The sequence below is a fragment of the Babylonia areolata genome, chromosome 2 (assembly GCF_041734735.1).
Source record: "Babylonia areolata isolate BAREFJ2019XMU chromosome 2, ASM4173473v1, whole genome shotgun sequence".
In the NCBI taxonomy this organism is placed as follows: domain Eukaryota; kingdom Metazoa; phylum Mollusca; class Gastropoda; order Neogastropoda; family Buccinidae; genus Babylonia; species Babylonia areolata.
The window spans coordinates 52,436,717-52,459,216 of record NC_134877.1 but is presented as its reverse complement, the minus strand read 5'-3'; the positions used below and the strand labels follow the sequence as shown (position 1 = coordinate 52,459,216).

Genomic DNA, 22,500 nt, shown 5'->3' with positions numbered 1-22,500 from the left:
AAGAAGAAACAAAAAAGGCACTGGCATTCTTTCTTGAAATGGAACTCTGCTTAGCGGGACGGGGAGGGGGGGGGGGGGGGGGAATGAAATAAGATAAAATAAACATGGAACAAAAAAAAGAAAGCTTGTTCATTCAGACGTTAGTCTCACCGTCAAAAGAGCTGCCAAGTATTCTCCTTCACCACAACGTGTCTTCTGCCAGGATGCTCATCATCACCAAGTGCCAGCACCTCTCTGACTGGGTTTCCATTCACCTGTCTGGTTTGAACCGCCAAGCAAAAAAAAAAAAAAAGAAAAAGAAAAAAAGCCAGTTCAGCTAAACTTACTCTCCCCTCCCCCGCCTCTTCTGCTACTGCCCCCCCCCCCCCACCCCTCCAGCTCCCTCCCCCCCCCCCCCGTCGCCCCCCCCCCTCCCCGCCCCCCGCCCTGCTCTTGCTCTGGACTCTGTGTGTGTGTGTGTGTGCATTGTTTTCATCCCCCACCCCCACCCCACCTCCTACAACAAGCTTGACAAAGACGAGTGTTTCTCGACCTCTCTCGGCAAAGAAAAAAGCCGCAGACGACGAGAGAGGACTGAGGGAAGTGGACGGGACAGGATCAATGGCGTGGTAAGTTGAAAAAATCTTGTGCTGGTGGAGAAGACAATTGTCTTCTTCTTCTTCTTCGTTCGTGGGCTGCAACTCCCACGTTCACTTGTATACATGTACACGAGTGGGCTTTTACGTGTATGACCGTTTTTACCCCACCATGTAGGCAGCCATGCTCCGTTTTCGGGGGTGTCCATGCTGGGTAAGTTCTTGTTTCCATAACCCACCGAGCGCTGACATGGATTACAGGATCTTTAACGGGCGTACTTGATCTTCTGCTTGCGTATACACACGAAGGAGGTTCAGACACAAGCAGGTCTGCACATATTGTTGACGTGGGAGATCGGAAAAAATCTCCACCCTTAACCCACCAGGAGCCGTTACCGAGATTCGAACCCCGGGACCCTCAGATTGAAAGTCCAACGCTTTAACCACTCGGCTATTGCGCCCGTCGAGAAGACAATAATTATGAATTCACTGCCGCGCGCTCTCAATCATCCTTACCCGCCCGCCCCCCATCCCCGAACCTGACTCCCCCCTACTCCCCTCCATCCCTAGCCCCTCCCCACACCCTCGACCCCCTCCCGCCCCCCTACACCCCCACCCACCCCTCTCTGCGCTCGGGAGGCATTCCAAGGACATGTCTGGCATGTCAGCAAGGATGGTGGGCCAGTTCCGAGTCCCCGTTAGTGGAGTGATGTTTTCTCTGTCACCTAATTACCTTCTAATCACAACCCTCCTTTTTTTCCCTCCTTCTACCCCCCAACCACCGCATTCCCCCCTCCTCACCCCCCCCCCCCCCCCTCTTCTTTTGGCTGGATCAAGGTGGGCTTCGTTAACAAGCCTGTCTGTCTGACAGCATGATGCGTCTGGTGGTGGACGTCGCTGCTGACGCAACTCGGGCCGGTCTGAAGTGTGATGAGCGACCTTAACCTATAACCTATTCGGTGTGTGTGTGTGTGTGTGTGTGTGTGTGTGTGTGTGTGTGTGTGTGTGTGTGTGTGTGTGCAGCTGTGCGTGTGTGTATGTCAGTGTGTGTAATTGCCATTTTGAAATTCGTCCAAAATGTAACTGCGTGAAAGCGCGCGGGGATCATGTAAACGCTCTTCTTCTTCTTTTTCTTTTTCTCTCCCGCTCCCCGTCAGCTGCCTGTCTGAATCGTCCCTCCCATCCCTTTCTCTGTGTCTGATTATATCATTTTGTAAGACTTTGATTTTGGTTATGTAGAAGATAAACACAAAAATACAGACCAGTGGTAGAAGTACAGAAGATAAACACAGAAATACAGACCAGCGACAGAACTACAGAAGATAAACACAGAAAAATAGACCAGTGGTAGAACTACAGAAGATAAACACAGAAATACAGACCAGCGACTGAAATACAGAAGATAAACACAGAAATACAGACCAGCGACGGAAGTAAGAAGATAAACACAGAATCACAGACAGTTACAGAAGTACAGGAGATAAACACAGAACAGACCAGTGACAGGAGTACAGAAGATAAACATAGAAATACAGACCAGTGACAGAACTACAGAAGATAAACATAGAAGAACAGACCAGTGACAGAACTACAGAAGATAAACACAGAAATACAGACCAGTGACAGAACTACAGAATATAAACACAGAAGAACAGACCAGTGACAGAAGTACAGAAGATAAACACAGAAATACAGACCAGTGACAGAACTACAGAAGATAAACACAGAAATACAGACCAGTGACAGAACTACAGAAGATAAACACAGAAACACACACCAGTGACAGAAGTACAGAAGATAAACACAGACCAGTCACAGAAGTAAGATAAACACAGAAATACAGACCAGTGACAGAACTGCAGAAGATAAACACAGAAATACAGACCAGTGACAGAAGTACAGAAGATAAACACAGACCAGTCACAGAAGTAAGATAAACACAGAAATACAGACCAGTGACAGAACTGCAGAAGATAAACACAGAAATACAGACCAGCGACAGAAGTATAGAAGATAAACACAGAAATACAGACCTAGTGGTAGAACTATGTGGTAGGGTATGTGCATCCAAAGCGTGCATTTCCTTTCCTCTTTGGCGGGGTCGGTCTTATTTGGGGAAGGGCCAGAAGGGGGCGTTGTGTTCTTTACGCTAAATTATTCTGCGGTTGGCTTCTGATTTACTTGGGGAGTTTGCATTTCCCTCGTCAGTTTGGCTACGATCTCGCTTACCGTGTGAGAATTACACGCAGACTCGAGGTCTTCGCGTCTTTGCTGACATTTATCGTTCAGGAATCACTGCAGATATATATATATATATATATATATATATATATGTATATATATATATATATATATATATATATATATATATATATAAAGAAAAAAAGAAAAAAAAAAAAAAAAAGAAGAAGAAATGTTTCACCTTGGGTATACATGACAGGTCTTAACACGTCGTTCCCGCTCTTCTGTTTCGACGTGGTGAGATACACTGACCACTTTGGAACTCCGCTTGGAATGAGAGAGAGAGAGAGAGAGAGAGAGAGAGAGAGCCTGTTCAGGCCAGCTTGTTTTGGTTTGTTGGTACTTATTTACGTAGCTTTCTTGCCGGCTAAATCCCACTTGTTTCGCCTTGTTACTTTCCACAGGCTCTCTACTTGTTCCAGCGTTAACTCAGTTGTTGCGACTTACCTCGGGCTGTTTTCATGGCTCCCCCTCCCCCGGACTGGTTGCGTCAATGGGTCTTGATATATACTTCAGTTCAGAGCAGACTCTGGGGGTTAAGGTGGTCTGCCTCCAACACGACAAATTATTCCAGAAGACTATTGGCCCTCGTGGTCCGCCACAACGTCGGTCTCTGACAATCCAATTATATACGTGGTGGCGCCTTGGGCCCTTAGATCTGGAGTTATTGTGAGAAGCCATTACCCACAGTTCATCGCCCTTTCTCCAAAAGGTTTATCAATATTTGCTGTCGGAGGCAGAGCTGGGTTTCGGTGGGCCATGAGTGCTGTTGGACAAGCGTGTTGGACGTGAACAAACGCCGTCGTCAAACAGGAGGCTCGGTTTGCGACAGGTCTCACTGACTGCTTTCACACGATATTCTGGGGAAAGCAGCCACTTGTATAGGCCTAGCTTCAGGTGTGTTTTTTTCTTTTCTGTCCTTGTTATCGTAGGCAAGAATTCCACTTTTGTCAATGGTATTTTTCTCTCTCTCTTTCTCCCTCTCTCTCCTTGTTCTTGTTTTTTAATGCAGTTTTTTTTTTCCTCTTTGCTGTCAATGTTTAAATATACGCAGTGAAAATGTCCTTCTAAAACGAAGGGTGGTTCTTCGTTGGTATCAAACAGGTGCAGGTTTCAGCACGTTGTGAACAAAATAAAAGACAACACAACAACAACCAGACAAAACAGAGCCCTGAAAACTCAACAACATCACGGAAACAGGGTCATGGACGTGAGCTGTTGGGGCAAAGAAGGATCTCCTGTATTATGTTGTACAGAGCAAACAAACTCTCAGTATGACACCCGAGTCTGCGACGTATATTGAGCCAACGTTTTTCTTCTTCCTTTAGAATATATATATATATATATATATATATATATATATATATATATATATATATAATACAGACCAGTGACAGCTTATATAGCTGCGTAACGCTGCGGTTTGTGGTTATAGCTGTACTGGCTGTTAACCACCAGAGCAACTGGGTCACTCTTGACAACACACACGATAGGCGGCAAGCTGGATGTCCGCGTGCAGTGATTGACTAGTGCAGAAGGGGAGAAGGGAAAAGTCGGCACAGTACAGGTGATATCGCACCTTCAGCGGATCCTCATTCCTTCTTTATCCTCCACGGCCATCACCACCACCACCACTTCCATTGCCTTTGTAATCCCATCCCCTTGCTTATAGCTCTTACTCTTTGAGGCCCTTCAGACATGAAAGCGAGCCGCGAGTCGAGAAGGATTAGTACCTGTTTTCAAACGGCGAGATGGGTCAGAGAAGACGAGATGAAGGGGGTGGAGGGAGGGGGGGGGATGGGAAATCTCCGCGGTCGTGGTCCGTTTCACACGTACAGAAAGCAAGTGGATATTTCAAAGAAGTCGTTCATTGACGTGTCGCCGGATCTGTTTGGCATGTGTCCATTTGCTGTTAAATGGTACAGACATATCCACCAAGCTTTTGTCGTGGGAAGAGTGCAATTAAGGGCTTTCCAAACACGCTCTGAAGAAGAAGAGAAGAAGCAGAGGAAGAAAAAGGACAAAGCTGTTTTGTTTCTTCCTCTTCAAGGTTCCGATTCACTTTCCGGAGGTCATGTGATACCGTTGTTCTGGCTTAGCCAAGCTTTGTGGCGGATACAAGCAGGGACCGCGCCGCTTAATGCATGCACGTCTTAAAAGAGGCCCGTTTAGGAGTAACTGACACTGGCCTTAGAGTCTGCCTGTCAACATTTCCACCGCCTCGCTCCCATTGTTCGCTTGGGTCCTGTGACGTGAATTCTTTACGTGACTGCATTCTTCACGTGCTGGGGACCAAAGATCGGGACCTGGGTGTTAATATCGGCCTGTTTGGGGCAACCCTCTTTTATGGTTTTACGAGAATGACTGCTGCACAACCCTGTTGATGGCAGTTCACCTCTGACTTACAGGTATGGACAAGGGGTGGGTTGGGACAGGGTGCTGCTGATGTATTCTACACTTTATTACTGGTTGAGGGACAGGGTGCTTCTGATGTATTCTACACTTTTTCACTGGTTGAGGGACAGGGTGCTTCTGATGTATTCTACACTTTTTCACTGGTTGAGGGACAGGGTGCTTCTGATGTATTCTACACTTTTTCACTGGTTGAGGGACAGGGTGCTTCTGATGTATTCTACACTTTTTCACTGGTTGAGGGACAGGATCTTTCTGATGTATTCTACACTTTTTCACTGGTTGAGGGACAGGATCCTTCTGATGTATTCTACACTTTTTCACTGGTTGAGGGACAGGATCCTTCTGATGTATTCTACACTTTATTACTGGTTGAGGGACAGGATCCTTCTGATGTATTCTACACTTTATCACTGGTTGAGGGACAGGGTGCTTCTGATGTATTCTACACTTTTTCACTGGTTGAGGGACAGGATCTTTCTGATGTATTCTACACTATATTACTGGTTGAGGGACAGGATCCTTCTGATGTATTCTACACTTTATCACTGGTTGAGGGACAGGGTGCTTCTGATGTATTCTACACTTTTTCACTGGTTGAGGGACAGGACCTTTCTAATGTATTCTACACTTTTTCACTGGTTGAGGGACAGGATCCTTCTGATGTATTCTACACTTTATCACTGGTTGAGGGACAGGGTGCTTCTGATGTATGCTACACTTTTTCACTGGTTGAGGGACAGGATCCTTCTGATGTATTCTACACTTTATCACTGGTTGAGGGACAGGATCCTTCTGATGTATTCTACACTTTTTCACTGGTTGAGGGACAGGGTGCTTCTGATGTATTCTACACTTTATCACTGGTTGAGGGACAGGATCTTTCTGATGTATTCTACACTTTTTCACTGGTTGAGGGACAGGATCTTTCTGATGTATTCTACACTTTATCACTGGTTGAGGGACAGGGTGCTTCTGATGTATTCTACACTTTTTCACTGGTTGAGAGACAGGATCTTTCTTATGTATTCTACACTATATCACTGGTTGAGGGACAGGATCTTTCTGATATATTCTACACTATATCACTGGTTGAAGGACAGGGTGCTTCTGATGTATTCTACACTTTTTCACTGGTTGAGGGACAGGATCCTTCTGATGTATTCTACACTTTATCACTGGTTGAGGGACAGGATCCTTCTGATGTATTCTACACTATATCACTGGTTGAGGGACAGGATCCTTCTGATGTATTCTACACTTTTTCACTGGTTGAGGGACAGGATCCTTCTGATGTATTCTACACTATAATCACTAACACAATGGTGGAGGGACAAGATACTTATAGTGTATTCTACACTATAATCACTAACACAATGGTTGAGGGACAAGATACTTATAGTGTATTCTACACTATAATCACTAACACTGGTTGAGGGACAGGGTTACTCTAATGTATTCTACACTATAATGACTAACACACTGGTTGAATCTGTACGCGTTTCACCACTTTCCACAACAGGGTGGGGGACCCCAACAGAAAAAAAAGGGCCAACCCGTTAGTTGCCAGTAGTCCTGCACTTTGGAAAAAAAAACTCCAGCGCTGGGAAAGAAAATGTGGAGTGGCGGGGAGTGTTTGAGTGGATGAAAAGAATTCAAGAGGTTTAAAAGCTGTGTTCGCATGATTTATTGGCCCATGGTTCTTGACGACGACAGCTCAGGGGTTTGAATTGTACCCCGACAGTCACGCGGGCTTCACGGTGGGCACTCCAGTGCACAATGCACCGTCGAAAGGACGCACGACAAGGAAAAACGGCTTCGGTCGGTATCGATTTCCACACAGCTCATGTGGCAAGGGCTAACTGAGGCTGTTTGTTTTGTGACATTCACACACTTTAATACTCTCCCCTATGAATCATTCTGTTGTACATTATCATCATTATGCGCTCTACGTTCTTCACAGTTCATGTCTCTTGTAGTCACAAAGTCAGTCCAGTACCACCACCACCACCCCCTCCCACTCCATCCTACCTCTTTCCCCCCCCCACCCCCCTTTCAATCACAACGTACACGTCTTCGGCATTCACGGAGTCCTTGCCTCCTCACTAGAGTCCACATCTCCTTCAATCAGTAATGTTCTCTGCAGTCTTGACCAGCCACACAGAACTACCTGTGTTCAGCCCGGGAATCGCCCCTTGCAGTCGGCCGGATAATAAGCAACATGGTTTTGGTTGGATTGAAAACAGACGCGAAAGAAGGCAATCTACGAAAAAAAAACAACACACACACACACAACCCCCCTCTCCCCTCCCCCCCCACGAGCACTCCCCCCCCCCCGAACCCTCCCCCCCCCAAAAAAGAAAAAAAACAACCCCGAACCCCCCCCAAAAAAAAACCAAACAAAAAAACAAACAAAAACACCTGAAAACTAAACGAAATAGAAGAGAAGTTCCAGCGATTGTCTTCTGGCAGACCTTCACACAAAAGCAGCGGCCGAGGCGAGTTGGACCACACTGTTCAACCGCATCTACTGTTTGGTTGTGTACTGCCTTTTGATGCCTGCCAAACAGCTTTCTCTCCACAGTTATTCCTTTGACTTCTAGTAGTAGTAGTAGTAGTAGCAGCAGTAGTGGTAGCTTCGCCCAGAGAAAAAAAAAAAAGAAAAAGAAAAAAAAAGAGCCAGTCAGAGACAAGGGACAAGCTTCAAACAGAGGCACTGCAGAGCAGGCGAAAGGAGAAAGTGGGTGGACAGTTATACTCTGGTGTGTGGATCGCTCCACTCTCGCATGAGTACTCGGTCTGTATTCTGCCTGTCACTCTCAGCAAACGTGCCCCTCTCCTCTCCTCGCTCCGCTGGTTGTGAGGGGAAGGCGGGTGGCGGGGTGGGGGACAAAGGACAGGGTGACGGTTGCGGCCGGCAGACGTCCTCCTCCTGTCTTGGCAGCACACCACGATCTCAGGTCCATTCATGTGCTCTACCCACCCTTGCAGATTGCCACGTGAATATCAATGCCGAAATGTCTTGGCGTGTGGACGTACAAGCTAGGGCCTCTTCTTCCTTGCTATGTGGACGTACAAGCTAGGGCCTCTTCCTTGCTATGTGGGCGTACAAGCTAGGGCCTCTTCCTTGTTTTGTGGACGTACAAGCTAGGGCCTCTTCTTCCTTGCTGTGTGGACGTACAAGCTAGGGCCCCTCTTTCCTTGCTTTGTGGACGTACAAGCTAGGGCCTCTTCTTCCTTGCTGTGTGGACGTACAAGCTAGGGCCTCAGGATGAAGGGACTGCATATAGAATGAGTCTAACGTACAGGGATTCCCAAAACAAAATGACCTGTGACTCCTCTTCTGTAGCAGAGATCTGTTATGTACATCCCTCATCACCCATTCTGAATCTGGTCTCTATACTTCGTGTGGAGGTTTAGATGCACCGTGGGACATATCAGTGCAGATAGTGTGGGGAGAACATCGTCATGATGTCCCTTTTGTCGAGTACGCAAGCACTTGAATGTTTGCATTTCTTCTAATCCATGGCATCTTTAAGAAAAAAGCGAGAGAGAGAGAAAGTATATGTATCTGGGACCACTAGCGCTGACTTAATAGCAAGTTGTCAATAATCTGATAGCGTATTTGGATCAGTTCTCGTTTAATCGTCAACTGTACGTGGCCTTTATCAATTCTGAAAAAACAAAAACGTTTGATTCCATAAGACATATTTATTATGGCCTATTCTTTTGAAAAACTGTATTAAGGGTAAGATTTTTCCTTGTATCTATAATATGTAAACTAACGTTAAGTCCAGAATTAGAAGTGTAGCCAGAATTACAGATATCAGAGAGAGAGAGAGAGAGAGAGAGAGAGAGAGAGAGAGAGAGAGAGCAAACGAACAAAAATTTAGTTCAAGGGGGTAAAGGAATAAACACATTGTGCTTGTTTACATCCGGCCCTCTGGGTGAAAAAAAAAAGAAGAAAAGATGAAAACTAAAGATAATGAGAGAGAGAGAAAAAAAACAACTGAGAACTTGTTCAAAAAGTGAGACAGATAGGGGAGGGGAGAGAGAGATGGAGAGAGAGAGAGGGAGGGAGAGACAAGGAGGAAGAGATGGAGAGAGAGCGAGAGAGGGAGGGAGAAGGGAGGAAGAGAGAGGGGGAGGAGGGAGAGAGAGAGAGAGAAGGATCGAGAGAGGGAGGGAGAAGGAGGAAGAGAGAGGGAGGGAGGAGGGAGAGAGAGAAAGAGAGGGAGGGAGAGGGTGGGAGGGAGAGGCGGGAAGGGAGGAGAGGACAGAGAAAGGCTCTGTGCCCGAAGACGTGCTCAGTGGAGGACATCGGACCCTGAAGGAGGACGACGTCAAGAAGCTGCCGTTCCCCAAACACTCCGCCTACAGCAGGGGAGCCCAGGGAGCCCCATTGTTGGCTGCCAGGAGCCGGGCCCGGGTAACCCCCCCCCCCCTCACCTCCCCCCGCCCTCCCCCGTTTAAGCTCTCAAGGCTATCATGTGTCGCAGGGAGGAGGGACCACCCCTGTCACTTTCTCTGCACTTAATCACACGGTCTGAGGATGGTGAGGGCGGGAAATCCACCCGTCACCCCAAGAACACCTGATGAACGACTCCGCTTTAACTGAAACAAATCCTGAACGCTTTTGGTTTGGAGTTCCCTTCCCCGCCTTGTACCGATCTTACTTTTTTTTTTCTTTTTTTATTATTAAAAGTATCACTCAATTCTTACCTTTTTTTAAAAGAAAAAAGTCTCTGGAAGAATTAAGAGCACTTTTTAAACCATGCATAAGCTGAATAGCAAAGGGGTGGTGGTGGGGTGGGGGTGGTGGAGGTGGGTATCTGCTCTTTTATGTCTAGAAATATTATTATTATTATTATTATTTTTTTACAGACACCGTAACCATTCGAAAGGCTACAACAAGAGGTGGCGTGCAGCTCGCATTTCCATAATTTCTGAAACCCCACCTCGGACCCCTCTATTTGTCAGCCTGAGCTTCCTGGAGGGTTAAGCAGATACAGCAATGACTGGTCTGTCACAGCACCCCGCCCTGTTGGCCCCTCCCGGACCTTGTGGCCACATCAAAGTCGCCTTGGGAGTCCGACAGGGCTTCCCTCCGCTCCTCCCCCCCCTCCCCCCACACCCACTTCACCCGCGGAATAGTATCGCCCACCATAGCCATCTCACGGCGTGCTGAGTTGCAAAGCAGCTTTTCGTTTCAATAGCAGCCCTGTGGGAAAGAAGTTTGGGGTCGCCGATACCCGCCCGGCCCCCCTCCCCCCCTGCCTGTCATCACGTGCAAAAGGATTTATATGGCGACCTGTCGTTAGCCCGCCGCCGTTTGTGAGAGACAGAGGCACACAGAGAGAGGGAGAGATATAGAGTAAGACTGGCTGGACTGATATAGGGAAGAGATGAGAAGTTTAAGTCAAGAGATTTTTTTTTTTCAAGACTTTCTTTTTTTTTCTGTTTTGGATTTTTTTTTCTTATTCCTTTTCTTGTTGCTTTTCTTCCTTTTTTTTTTAAAGACTTTTTACTTCTGGTTTGGGGTATACACAGGGGAGAGAAGCTGCGATGGAAGAGCGAAAAAGTGCAGTTTTGTGTGTGTGTGTGTGTGTGTGTGTGTGTGTGTGTGTGTGTGAGAGAGAGAGAGAGAGTTTGGTGGTGGGGTTTCGACACAGGCAAACAGAATATTCAGCAGTTATGCTTCGTTTCCCTGGAGGAAACGTATAACACTTTGTTTCAGTGTCTGTCCGTTGATTCTCTTTCGCCGTGCAGTCTCTTCCTCTGTTTCTTGTCTTCTTTTTTCATATTGTCTTGTCTTTTATATATTATTATTATTAATTGTTTGTTTTTGTTTTTATATAAAGCTTCAATCATTTCTATGTTTTTCAAGTCTTAATAAGTATTTCAAGAAAGATCAGTTTTGATATCGCCTTTGCAGTTAAAATTTTAGGTGATTTTTCAAAATTCTTGCATGGACACGATTCTTGGAATTCTTCTTGCCCTGTCTTTTTACAGGAGACACGCTGTTAAATAGTAATTTCGACGGGTGCAATAGCCGAATGGTTAAAGCATTGGACTTTCAATCTGAGGGTCCTTGGTTCGAATCACGGTGACGGCGCCTGGTGGGTAAAGGGTGGAGATTTTTACGATCTCCCACGTCAACATATGTGCAGACCTGCTAGTGTCTGAACCCCCTTCGTGTGCATACGCAAGCAGAAGATCAAATACGCACGTTAACAAGAACATACCCAGCATACACACCCCGGAAAGCGGAGTATGGCTGCCTACATGGCGGGGTAAAAACGGTCATCACGTAAAAGCCCACTCGTGTACATACGAATGAAAGTGGGAGTTGCAGCCCACGAACACAGAAGAAGAAGAAGAAGAAGAAGAAGAAGAAATAGTAATTAGTCCTTTGACTCTACCAGTCTTTTCGTGCAGCCCCAACCCCGCTTGCCCCCTCCCCCCCCCCCCACCCGCCCCCGAACCCCCACCCGGCCCCCTCCACTCTCTCTCTCTCTCTCTTCAAACGTGTCTCCAGTCTTTGCATTTGACTGCAAGGAGGACCTCTTCGAAGGCGAAAACTTGTTGGCGAGACCGCCCCTGACTGGTTTAAAGGGTGACATGCATAATTGAACTGCCGGATTTCGATCAATCAGAATCCTGAGAAGACTCCCAGGTACCGTCTGTGAATGTCCGTGTAGATGAGTCACGCGATGTATTCGTTCTCTGATCTTCTGTCTCTGTCTCTCCATTCTCTCACATTCTTCCTCCTCCTCCTCTCTCTCTCTCCCATCTCTCTCCGTCCCCCCCCCCCGCCCCCCGCCCCCATCTTCTTTCAGTCTCCTTCATCTTCCTTTTGACATGATATGTGCCTTGACAGACAGACAGTGACCGAGGTTCGAATTCTAGCAAAGGAAGAGCATTGGCAGTCGAACCGACGGGCTGAAACACGTTCGCGTGCGCGTGTGCGTGTACGCACGTGCGCGCGCGCGCGCGTGTGTGTGTGGACCGCGTGCGAGCGCACGAAAACCCCCGCAGTTCAGCGAGTGCTCTCGCCCATTCGAAAGACGAATACCTCATCAAGTGTATTAACATTCCTATATATTTAGTTGCACTTCTGACAGTATCTCTGCGGGCAAAGCAAATAGCCTGATAAGAAGAACCCAAACGGTTTCATTACGGATGTGCTTTTGGAAACTCTACTGGCGTCTGCAGCTCTTACCCTCCTCCCCTCTCCCTACTCCTCCCCCCCTCTCCTTTCCCCCCAGTCCACTCGAACAGGCGGCCTCTGTAACATACTTATCTCTTCTGATTATAGACTACAGTTTTACAAGCATTCTTGTTTACTTTTAGACTCGGGGGGCGGGGGGGAAGGGGGGGGGGGCATAGCTTGACAATCCGCTGATGCAGGCTACGTCTAACTTGGAACCTGTTTACCACGAGGGGAATTCGTTTACCCTGCGATAAAGAAAACTGGATTTCCTCACTTGTGGATATTTTCGAAAGGAGGTGTTGAAAATAAGCATGAAATGTTTCTTAGTGCGAATGAAAGAGATGACCAGAGGACATGGTTGTGAGCATACAACAGTTGACCTGCGTGAAAATTCCGAAGTTTTGTTCATACAAATATTAAATATTATCAACAAGAAATATTTCCTGGAATACAAAAGGCGGTGAGCCTGAATCGTTTATTAGTACGTCTGTACCCCACGTAGAGAGAGAGAGAGAGAGAGAGAGAGAGAGAGAGAGAGAGAGGTGGTGGTGGTGGTGGGTAATGGATGTGTGTGTGTGTGTTTGAAAGGATCGAACTAAAGAACTTTATACAGTGTTCTTATTTGAAAAAAAGAAGAAGAAAAGAATTATTAATTAAAAAAAAAGAAAGAAATAAAACAAAATAAACAGTAGCATCACAATGGTTCATCACATGCGTAACTGAACAGAAGTTCGTTCAGGCTGGATTTGCAGTTTTTCATGGTTTGATGACGTCCTCAGCTCTCTCTCTCTCTCTCTCTCTCTCTCTCTCTCTCTGTTTGAGCCCCTCTATACATATCTGTTTTCATTACACGCGCTCTTCCTCTCTTTTCTTTCCTCGGTAATGTTTATGTCTGGCGATCCTGAGAGAAGCGAAATCCCCCGTTCTTTTCATCCAGCTGCTATTATAACTTCGTGCACGTCTGGCCTTTTGCATTTGTCTAACCAGCCGTTTGTCTCAAGGTCTGAGGAACCCAGACAGACGACCTTGTGGTCAGCCAGGTGTGCACACACACCCCGGGTAGAAGAGTGCGTCTTGTCCACCCGTGCAAAACTTCCTTGCCTCCTTTGCAGGGAGAAGTAACGCCTTGACCAGCAAGGTCGGTGGTCAGTTAATCCGTGCAGGTGTGTAGTAGGGACGGGTAGGGGGGGGGGGGGGGGGGGGGCGTGTGGTGGTGGAGGGGAGTGTGTGGGGGGGATTGTGGTGACGTTTGCCGGGTGTAAGGGTGTGGGGAAGGGAAAAGGGGATAGTGGATAGGGAGGTTTCTCGGGGTGGTGGAGGGGGGTCGTGGAGGTGGGGGTAGGTCAGCGAGAAGATAATCAGTACTGAATGTTGGGATTCCTGTTGGATCAGTATTTCTAGAAAGGGGAGGGAGCGAACAGGATTTCGTCCAAAAACAATAATACGGTTAATGTTTTCCTCAGCACTTTCTTAAAATGGGGATGTGGCAGTGTGTGCCTGTGAAGGGGGAGAGGCGGGGGGTTTGGGGGGGGGGGGGGGGGGGGGCAGAATAATTCATTTACATGAGAGCTGTATAATTAGTATATTATTGTATTTCTCAAAATCTACGCTTGTACAAAGTGTCATGCTGGGCATGTTTGTTACACTTTGCTATTTCTACTTTCTTCCTGTGATTGACGAAGAGAAAAAAACAGGAAAACAGAAACGTATCCAGTTGCTGGATACACACACACACAGCTTCCCAGAAATAATGGTAGCCAACGTCAACAATGTTCGCGCTGGTAGGTATGTAGTAGATACACGCAGATAGTATAGGAACTTCCTGTACAATGAAAAGATCAACAAAGGCTAAAGTTGGTGAGTCTCGGTGGGAGGACTTATTGTATGGTCATTATGAACGGTCAAACGGTCCGGCAGGATGGCAGTGCTGATAAGGGGGCCGGCTGACCACTGCCATTGATAGCTATCTGCTCGCTGGTCACTCTCACAGTTGGAGCGTCCACTATGTGCCCTCAGGGAAGGGACAACCAACAGCACACACACACACACACACACACACACACACACACACATCTATATATACACAAAAATGCTTACAATGCCGCGGCTGGTTTGATTTTCTTGTTAGCTTTGTATGTATGCCGGGAATGTGGATCTGTTTTCGAGTCGTGTGGGTCAAGGAAATAGGTTATCACATCATTGTGCCAGGTACAGCCAAGAGCAACACGTGACACACACTCACCCTCCTCCCCCATCCCCATCCTCTCATAGTAATTGCAAGCTAAACGTTTATTAGCATGAAAAAAACACACACAAAAAACAAACAAAAAAACAACAAAAAAACCCCCACAACTTGCGAGTCAAAACCTGAGTATATAACTAGATTATCCTGTCGGAAAGAAACAGAAATGAAACAACTTGCTGAAACTGTTTGATTTCCTCTCTCTCTCTCTCTCTCTCTCTCTCTCTCTCTTTGTTAACACACACATAGGTTATGACAAATTTTAGTGTCAGTCTTTCTGTTTGTCTCTCTTTCTGCCTCTCTGTCTCTGTCTGCCTCTCTGTCTCTGTCTCTGTCGGTCTGTCTCTTTCCGTGTCTTTCTGAGTCGGTCTTTCTGAGAACGTTCAACATTGCTTTCTTTCCACGCAAACACAGCAGAAAAGAATTGTTTTCGTGCTGTTTCAAACAACAGTCACCCCCCTACACACACACACACACACACACACACACACACACACACACACGCACGCTCTCACGCACGCACACACACACACACACACACACACACACACACACACACCCGCTTTAACCCAGACCTCCGCGCAAGTTTTCTTTTCAAGTTCCAGGCAGCCATCCGGATGCCCGCTTCCTGTAGTTCTCTGGAAGAAATGTGCTGGTGTTCCCACAACACTCTGTCGACGCCTCGCTTTTGTCGGGGTGGGGGAGTGGGGATGGGGGTGGGGGGGGGGGAAGGGGGGTGGGGGTGGGGGTGGGGGGGGCTGGCTGCGGGCTGGGTGGCTGGCTGCTTGAGAGCGTTACATTTCCTTCTGGGGGCTATGGCTCTCAGGTCCACCCATTGACGGTGACGAGAAAGAGCTCTTATGACAAACCAACAAAACCCCGCATCGTATAATGCGTGATTGTTAAAAAAAAAGAAAAAAGAAAAAAAAAAAAAAGGCAGACAGACACACAGAAGACGAGAGGATATTGATTTTCTCTTTCTTTCTTTTTTTTCCCCCCCTCTCTGTTGTTTGTTGTTTTATTTTGGGTGTGGTTTTTGTTGTTGTTGTTGTTGTTTTTTCTTCCCCTTCTTCTTGTTAATCTCTTTGGTGTGACGGTACGAGGGAATGGATTTTCAACCAAGAGTGTCAATACGTTTCTATTCTGCATATAAACAGGATGGAATTACCGCGCTTAGTCTGGGCGTCGTTGTGGTGGAAAATCTCTCTTCAGAAAGAAAAGCCTTGGCAGTGATCCAGACTGCGGTTTGAAAAAGAAAAAAAGAAGAAGAAGAAGAAGAAAAAAAAAAAAAACCCTTACAGAAGGGTCAGACCGAGCGTTCTTCTTCTTCTTCTGCGTTCACTCGTATGCACACGAGTGGGCTTTTACGTGTATGACCGTTTTTACCCCGCCATGTAGGCAGCCATACTCCGTTTTCGGGGGTGTGCATGCTGGGTATGTTCTTGTTTCCATAACCCACCGAACGCTGACATGGATTACAGGATCTTTAACGTGCGTATTTGATCTTCTGCTTGCATATACACACGAAGGGGGTTCAGGCACTAGCAGGTCTGCACATTTGTTGACCTGGGAGATCGTAAAAATCTCCACCCTTTACCCACCAGGCGCCGTCACCGTGATTCGAACCCGGGACCCTCAGATTGAAAGTCCAACGCTTTAACCACTCGGCTATTGCGCCCGTCAGACCGAGCGTTCAAATCTCGTGACCAAAATATCTTGCTCCAGTGATTGCAGTAGTCATGCCTTTTGCTGTCTCAGCGTTAGAAACAGTGGTTAACTAAGTCTTAGCTAACATAACTCCGAACTTGATGACTGAAGGATTGAGATTTTACGCATGAACTCTTCTTCCTCTTGAGGTTAGGCACGGCCTTTTTTTTTTCCCAATCTGTTCTCGCTCCACGCACTGTCGTATCGAAAATAGAAGGAATCGCAACAACAACGACAATGATAATGATGATGATAACAACCAACCAACAAACAACCAAGCAAAAAGCCTCACTTTGGGCTCACGTACAATGTTGTGCTTAAAAACCACTACCTCGATCCCGTTAGCGACTAAGGGGAGTCGAGATATCTCCCTTTTCAAACCCGATCCCCTCTATGCATACATACAGGCTACGGCTGGCGAACGCACGCACGCACGCACGCACGAGCTTACACACACACACACACACACACACACACGCACGCACGCACACACACACACATGCACACGCACACACACACACACACACACGCACGCACGCACGCACACGCACGCACATTTCAACGCAAGTACAAAGAAAGGCAGGATATTATTTCAACACACACACACACACACACACACACACACACACACACACACACATGGTGAGAAGAGAAAGAAAAAAACAACAACAACAAAAAACAGGAAAGGGCTCGAAATGCAACTGCAGAGACAAGGCGGAAAGAACGAGATGGCACGGCAGGGCACGCGTTAAAGCGGACGTCGCGCGGTGCAAGAGGAAAAGGACTGGGGGGTGGGGGTGGGGGGGGGGGGGGTGTCATTGCCGCCAACACTGAAAACCCCCCAGTGTCAGATGGTTAATGGATGTGCTTGTGCTGTCGTTGTGCAGGACAACATGCAGCCAGGTCTTTGTCTTGTTTTATCTACTCAACTGCTTCATACGATTCTTTGTTAAACGCTTTGCTGATATACGATAGACTGTCGATAGACTCTCTGCTACCAGTCAGTCTGTACTGAGGTCTCTCGCCGTTTCAGCTTACATAATTGTAAAAGGCATTGCACTGAGACACTGTGCTTCTTATGCAGATAGGAACGTAAACACACACACACACACACACACACACACACACACACACACACACACACACCGCCTTTCCCATGTAAAGTTCAATCAAAATAAATCATACCCAAATCATGCCTGTCACAGCATGCAGGTTCATCAACTCAAACTAGACCAAGGCCATCCCATCCCATATTTAGCTAACACTGCACTGTTTTTTTCTCTAACTGGAATCTGGAATTTATCCATTTACCCCCCCCCCTACCCCACCCACACCTGACCCCCTCCCCAAACCCCTGTTTGAAAATAACAACGAAAAGGCTGAATATCATACGCAGCATGTTCAGGGCTACGATTCGGTTTAAAACAGGAATGCACTGCAAATGTTGACGAGAAGTCCGGCGACAGTATGGCAACACGTATGTTAAAATCACTGGAAAGAACCCCCCCCCCCCTGCCCCCCCCATCCCACCCCCCCAGCTTTCAGCCCCCACACCCCAGGAAAAAAAGAAAGAAAGAAAAAAAAACAAAAAAAAGCCACCAAACAACAAAAAACAAAAAGTCCTCAAAGAAAACGTCAACGACGAAGAATAACATATTTCTTTCAAGGTCTACCTTAACCCTCACCACCACCCCCCCCCCCCCCCCCCCCCCCCCCCCCCCCCCCACCTCACCCCCACCTCTTTCTCCTCCTCCTTCCTCCCGAACATATCCAGTCTCTCCCCCCCCCCCCCCACTACCCCATACACCCCCCACTCCATTTCCCTATCTCTCACCACCACCTCTGACCCCTTCCGCTTCCCCCCCCCCCACCCCCACCCCCATACCCTTCTCAATCACCAGCGTCAGAGACGAATATGGTGGAGAGAAGAGAAAGGGGGTGGGGGAGGGGAAGGGAAGAAGGAAGCATCCGAAAAGGGGAGTGGATGTGGAGGGGGGGGGGGGGAGATGGGAGGCACTGTCACCAATTGAAAAAAAAAAAAAAAAAAAAAGGAGGGTTAACGTTCTTAGAGGTAAGGATAGTATTTCTTGCGCGAGAAAGTGTGTGGCGAAGGGGGTTGGGGGTAGGGCACACACACACACACACACACACACACACACACAGAGTAAAGAAAAGGCTTAAGAAAAAAAAGAAGTCATGAGCAGACCACTCCTGTCCCATAAGTTTGCTTTACGAGAACATGAAAGAAAGGGTAAAAGATGGTGAAGCAATATTACCGTTGTTATAATAGCGACTGCTTCCCTCTTCGCCACCCCCCGACCCCGACCCCCCCCCCCTCTCCCACCCCCCAAACTCCCCCGGTTTGAATTTGAGGGTGGTCTTTTCAGTCGGTTTTCTCACCCCACCCATCCACCCACCCCTACCCCTACCCCCACCCATCCCTCTCCCCCTCCTCCAACTCCTCAAACAATATGAAAGCGCCGAAACACGGAGAGAAAGAGCGGGGAGATTGGAAGTGGGAGGGGGAGGGGGGGTAGGGAGGGGTTGAGGGGGGTGGGGGATAGAGTTGGTGGTGGGGGGAGGGGGGGGGGGGGGGGGCGAGGAAGCAAAAGAAGAGAGCTACGGTTGGTGTAAAACGGATTGTTGAAATATTTACGCATGCGGCTTTGCAGGGAATAGGGTGGACAAATATAAGTCTGTCGTTGAGAAGTCCTTGTGCCTCTCTCTCTCTCTCTCTCTCTCTCTCTCCCCCCCCCCCCAAGTATAACCCTTCCCCCACAGTACACTCCCTGTCTGTCTCTCTGTTTTTGTCTTCATCTCTCTCAGTCTCTCTGTCTTTTGTCTGTCTGTCTCTCCGTTCTCCCCCCACCCCTCCCCTTCCCTCCCTCCTCTCCCCCACTCTCTTACTCCCCCAAACGCTGTCTGCATAAACCTCTTGTCGCGCGAACAGCATCCATTCATTCATATATATATATATATATATATATATATATATATATGAATGTATAATTATATATATAAATTGATATATAGATCGATAGATTTTTTTTATTAATGCCCATATGTTCCGTTTTGATCTTAATGAAATGATAACAGATAATAATGCACATTAATGTTTGGTTGGTTGTGGTTTTTTTTTTTTTCTTGTTGTTGTGGGCAGGTGAATGGTTCTCCAGGCGACCTCGGGAACATTACAGAGTACAGCAAGACGTTGACGGGTGGAACCTCTGTGGTCAGAAAGTACCGCTTGAACTCGTTATGCAGTAACAGAGACGTTCAGATGGGCACCCGAAAGAAGGGCGGTCGGCGCCGAGGTGGCGGTGGAGGTGGCGGCAGCAGCAGCAGTGGTGGTGGTGGTGGTGGTGGTGGTGGAGGTGGTGGTGACAGTAGTGGTGGCGCTATCGCCGCTGGCGGTGGTGCTGGTGGTGTCGGAGGAAGAGGAGGAGGAGGAGGAGAAGGAGGAAGAGTAGGTGGGCTGAAGAAAGTCCGAGCTCGGAAAAAGACTGTCAATGCTCGTGGTCGCCGTGGCAGCAAATACAGTGAGTTTGTTTGTTTGTTTTGTCGTCTTTTGGGGGGTGGGGGTGAGGTAGTGGTGGTGGTGGGGGGGGGGAGGTTCTTATTTGTTTGTTGGCGTTGCTGTTGTTGTTGTTGTTGTTGGTGTGTGTGTGTGTGTGTGTGTGTGTGTGTGTGTGTAGCATGAGTGAACGAGAGAATGCGTGGGGGCAATATAATCACACATGTGTCATCGTCATGTATAATCATCTTCATCACAATAATCATCTTCTTCGTCATCATCCTCTTCTTCGTCGCCATCTTCCTCTTCTTCATCAGCATCATCATCGCCGTCGTCACCATCATTGCTGTGTAAGGCATAAACAAATACATCTACATCACAATAATTAATTGGAGGGGAGGAGAAGTCTGATGAAAACGGATAGAAGGGGATAGGGGCTACAGAGGATAGGGGCTACAGAGGATAGGGGCCATGGGGCTACAGAGGATAGGGGCTACAGAGGATAGGGGCCATGGGGCTACAGAGGATAGGGGCCAGGGGCTACAGAGGATAGGGGCTACAGAGGATAGGGGCCACAGAGGATAGGGGCCAGGGGCCACAGAGTATAGGGGCTACAGAGGATAGGGTCCACGGAGGATAGGGTCCAGGGGCTACAGAGGATAGGGGCTACAGAGGATAGGGGCTACAGATGATATGAGCTACAGAGGATAGGGTCCACAGAGGATAGGGTCCAGGGGCTACAGAGGATAGGGGCTACAGAGGATAGGGGCCACAGAGGATAGGGGCCAGGGGCTACAGAGGATAGGGGCTACAGAGGATAGGGGCCAGGGGCTACAGAGGATAGGGGCTACAGAGGATAGGGGCTACAGAGGATAGGGGCCACAGGGGCTACAGAGGATAGGGGCCAGGGGCTACAGAGAATAGGGGCTACAGAGGATATGAGCTACAGAGGGTAGGGGAAACCAATGGTGGTAATAAGAGGACAAAAAAATGCGTGGTACCACGCTGTTCTTTGATCCTGCTGTCGTCATCAAAGCATCAAGTTACCCTTCAAAAACCACCTGACGTCTGGCATTCATCCACATATATATATATATATATATGTGTGTGTGTGTGTGTGTGTGTGTGTGTGTGTGTGTGTGTATTACAAAAGTCACTGATCTCTCAGGGTTCCATGCTCACAAAGACAAGGGTTTTATGGGGAATCAGGACAGACAGAAAGACACATACAAAAGACATCGAGACAGACACTGAAGACAGAGAAGAGTGTCAAACTTCGTTCCACACCCCCCCCCCCTCCTCCCCCACGCCTCCCCCCACCCCCTGCCCAAACCCCCTTAACTCCCTTTCTACCACCAACCCCCCTCTTCTTGCCCTCTCTCTCTCTCCGCCCCCCACCCCCCGCCCCCACCCTCTCCCTTCAAACCCTACTGTCAATGTTGCTTGACTAACAAGGATTTCCTCAACACCGCGTCTTTCATTCACTGTGTGTGTGTGTGTACACCGTCCGTCTGTCTGTTTGTCTGACTGACTTGTCTGTCCGCCTGTCCGTCTTCCTGTCCTTGTCGCCGCCTTGTGTGTGTGTGTGTGTGTGTGTGTGTGTGTGTGTGTGTGACAAGGTGGGATGTCTGCCTGTTGACGCGTCTCCTTCAACACCCCTCCCCGCTCCCCCCCCCCCCCCCCCCACACACACACACAGCCCTTCCCCTCCGGCTAACAACTTAGTAGGCCCCACACAGGGTCCCAGGCCTTTTCTGTCCTGTTCTATCCTGCAGGGCTGTCCAGGGTAGTTGAAGGTGGGAGGGGTGGGGTGAGGGGGGATGGGGGGGGATGGGGGATGGGGGGGGGGAATTGGGGGCGGAGGGAGGAGCGCGTGGTGGGTCGAGGCGAGAGGGCAGGGGAGTTAGGATGGTGGGTGTGAGGGTCAGCTGAGGCCAGCTGGAATCAGTGGTACGGTGGTTAGTGACCCAACCGGGCTGTTCTTCACTGATGTATGTGTCTGACTGGGGGTCCCCTTCCGTGGACATAATTATAGTGCAGTGTCCTGTCTCCCGAGTGCTTGTTGTTGTGGTAGTGTGAAAACAAAAGAAGAAAACATTCACGCATGCACACACGCACTCACGTACACACACGTACACACACACACACACACACACACACGCACACGCACACACGCAAACACACGCACACACGCACACACACACACACAAACGCACGCACGCACTGGCAGAGAGAACGAACGAACGAACCAACGAAAACGCACTGGCACACACACACACACACACACACACACACACACACACACACACAGACAGACAGACAGAGACAGAGAGAAGGCATTGATTAGATTGATGATGGGCTCTCTCAATTGTCAGAGTACATTTCCTTTCCACACTCACTCACTCCTTCCCTCCGCCCCTCCCCCCCCCCCACCCCCACTTCTCTCTCTTTCTCTCTAAGTTCAACACACCACACATGAATTATGTTGTTAAACCAATAGAATCATCAAGACACGTACAAACTACACCATACAGTCCTGAACACAACACGTACATAATCCATCGTTATCAACATTCACCACAGAAGGACACACCTG

General features: G+C 48.2%; 1 protein-coding gene across 1 annotated transcript in view; it reads left to right on the top strand.

Annotated features, from left to right (window-relative positions):
• Positions 1–22,500, top strand: part of LOC143274889 (uncharacterized) — an 81,360-nt gene that overhangs the window by 20,214 nt on the left and 38,646 nt on the right. Inside the window, exon 3 of the mRNA XM_076578874.1 lies at positions 19,551–19,929. Within this exon, the coding sequence (XP_076434989.1) occupies positions 19,551–19,929 (379 nt within the window). The remainder of the gene's footprint in view (positions 1–19,550; positions 19,930–22,500) is intronic.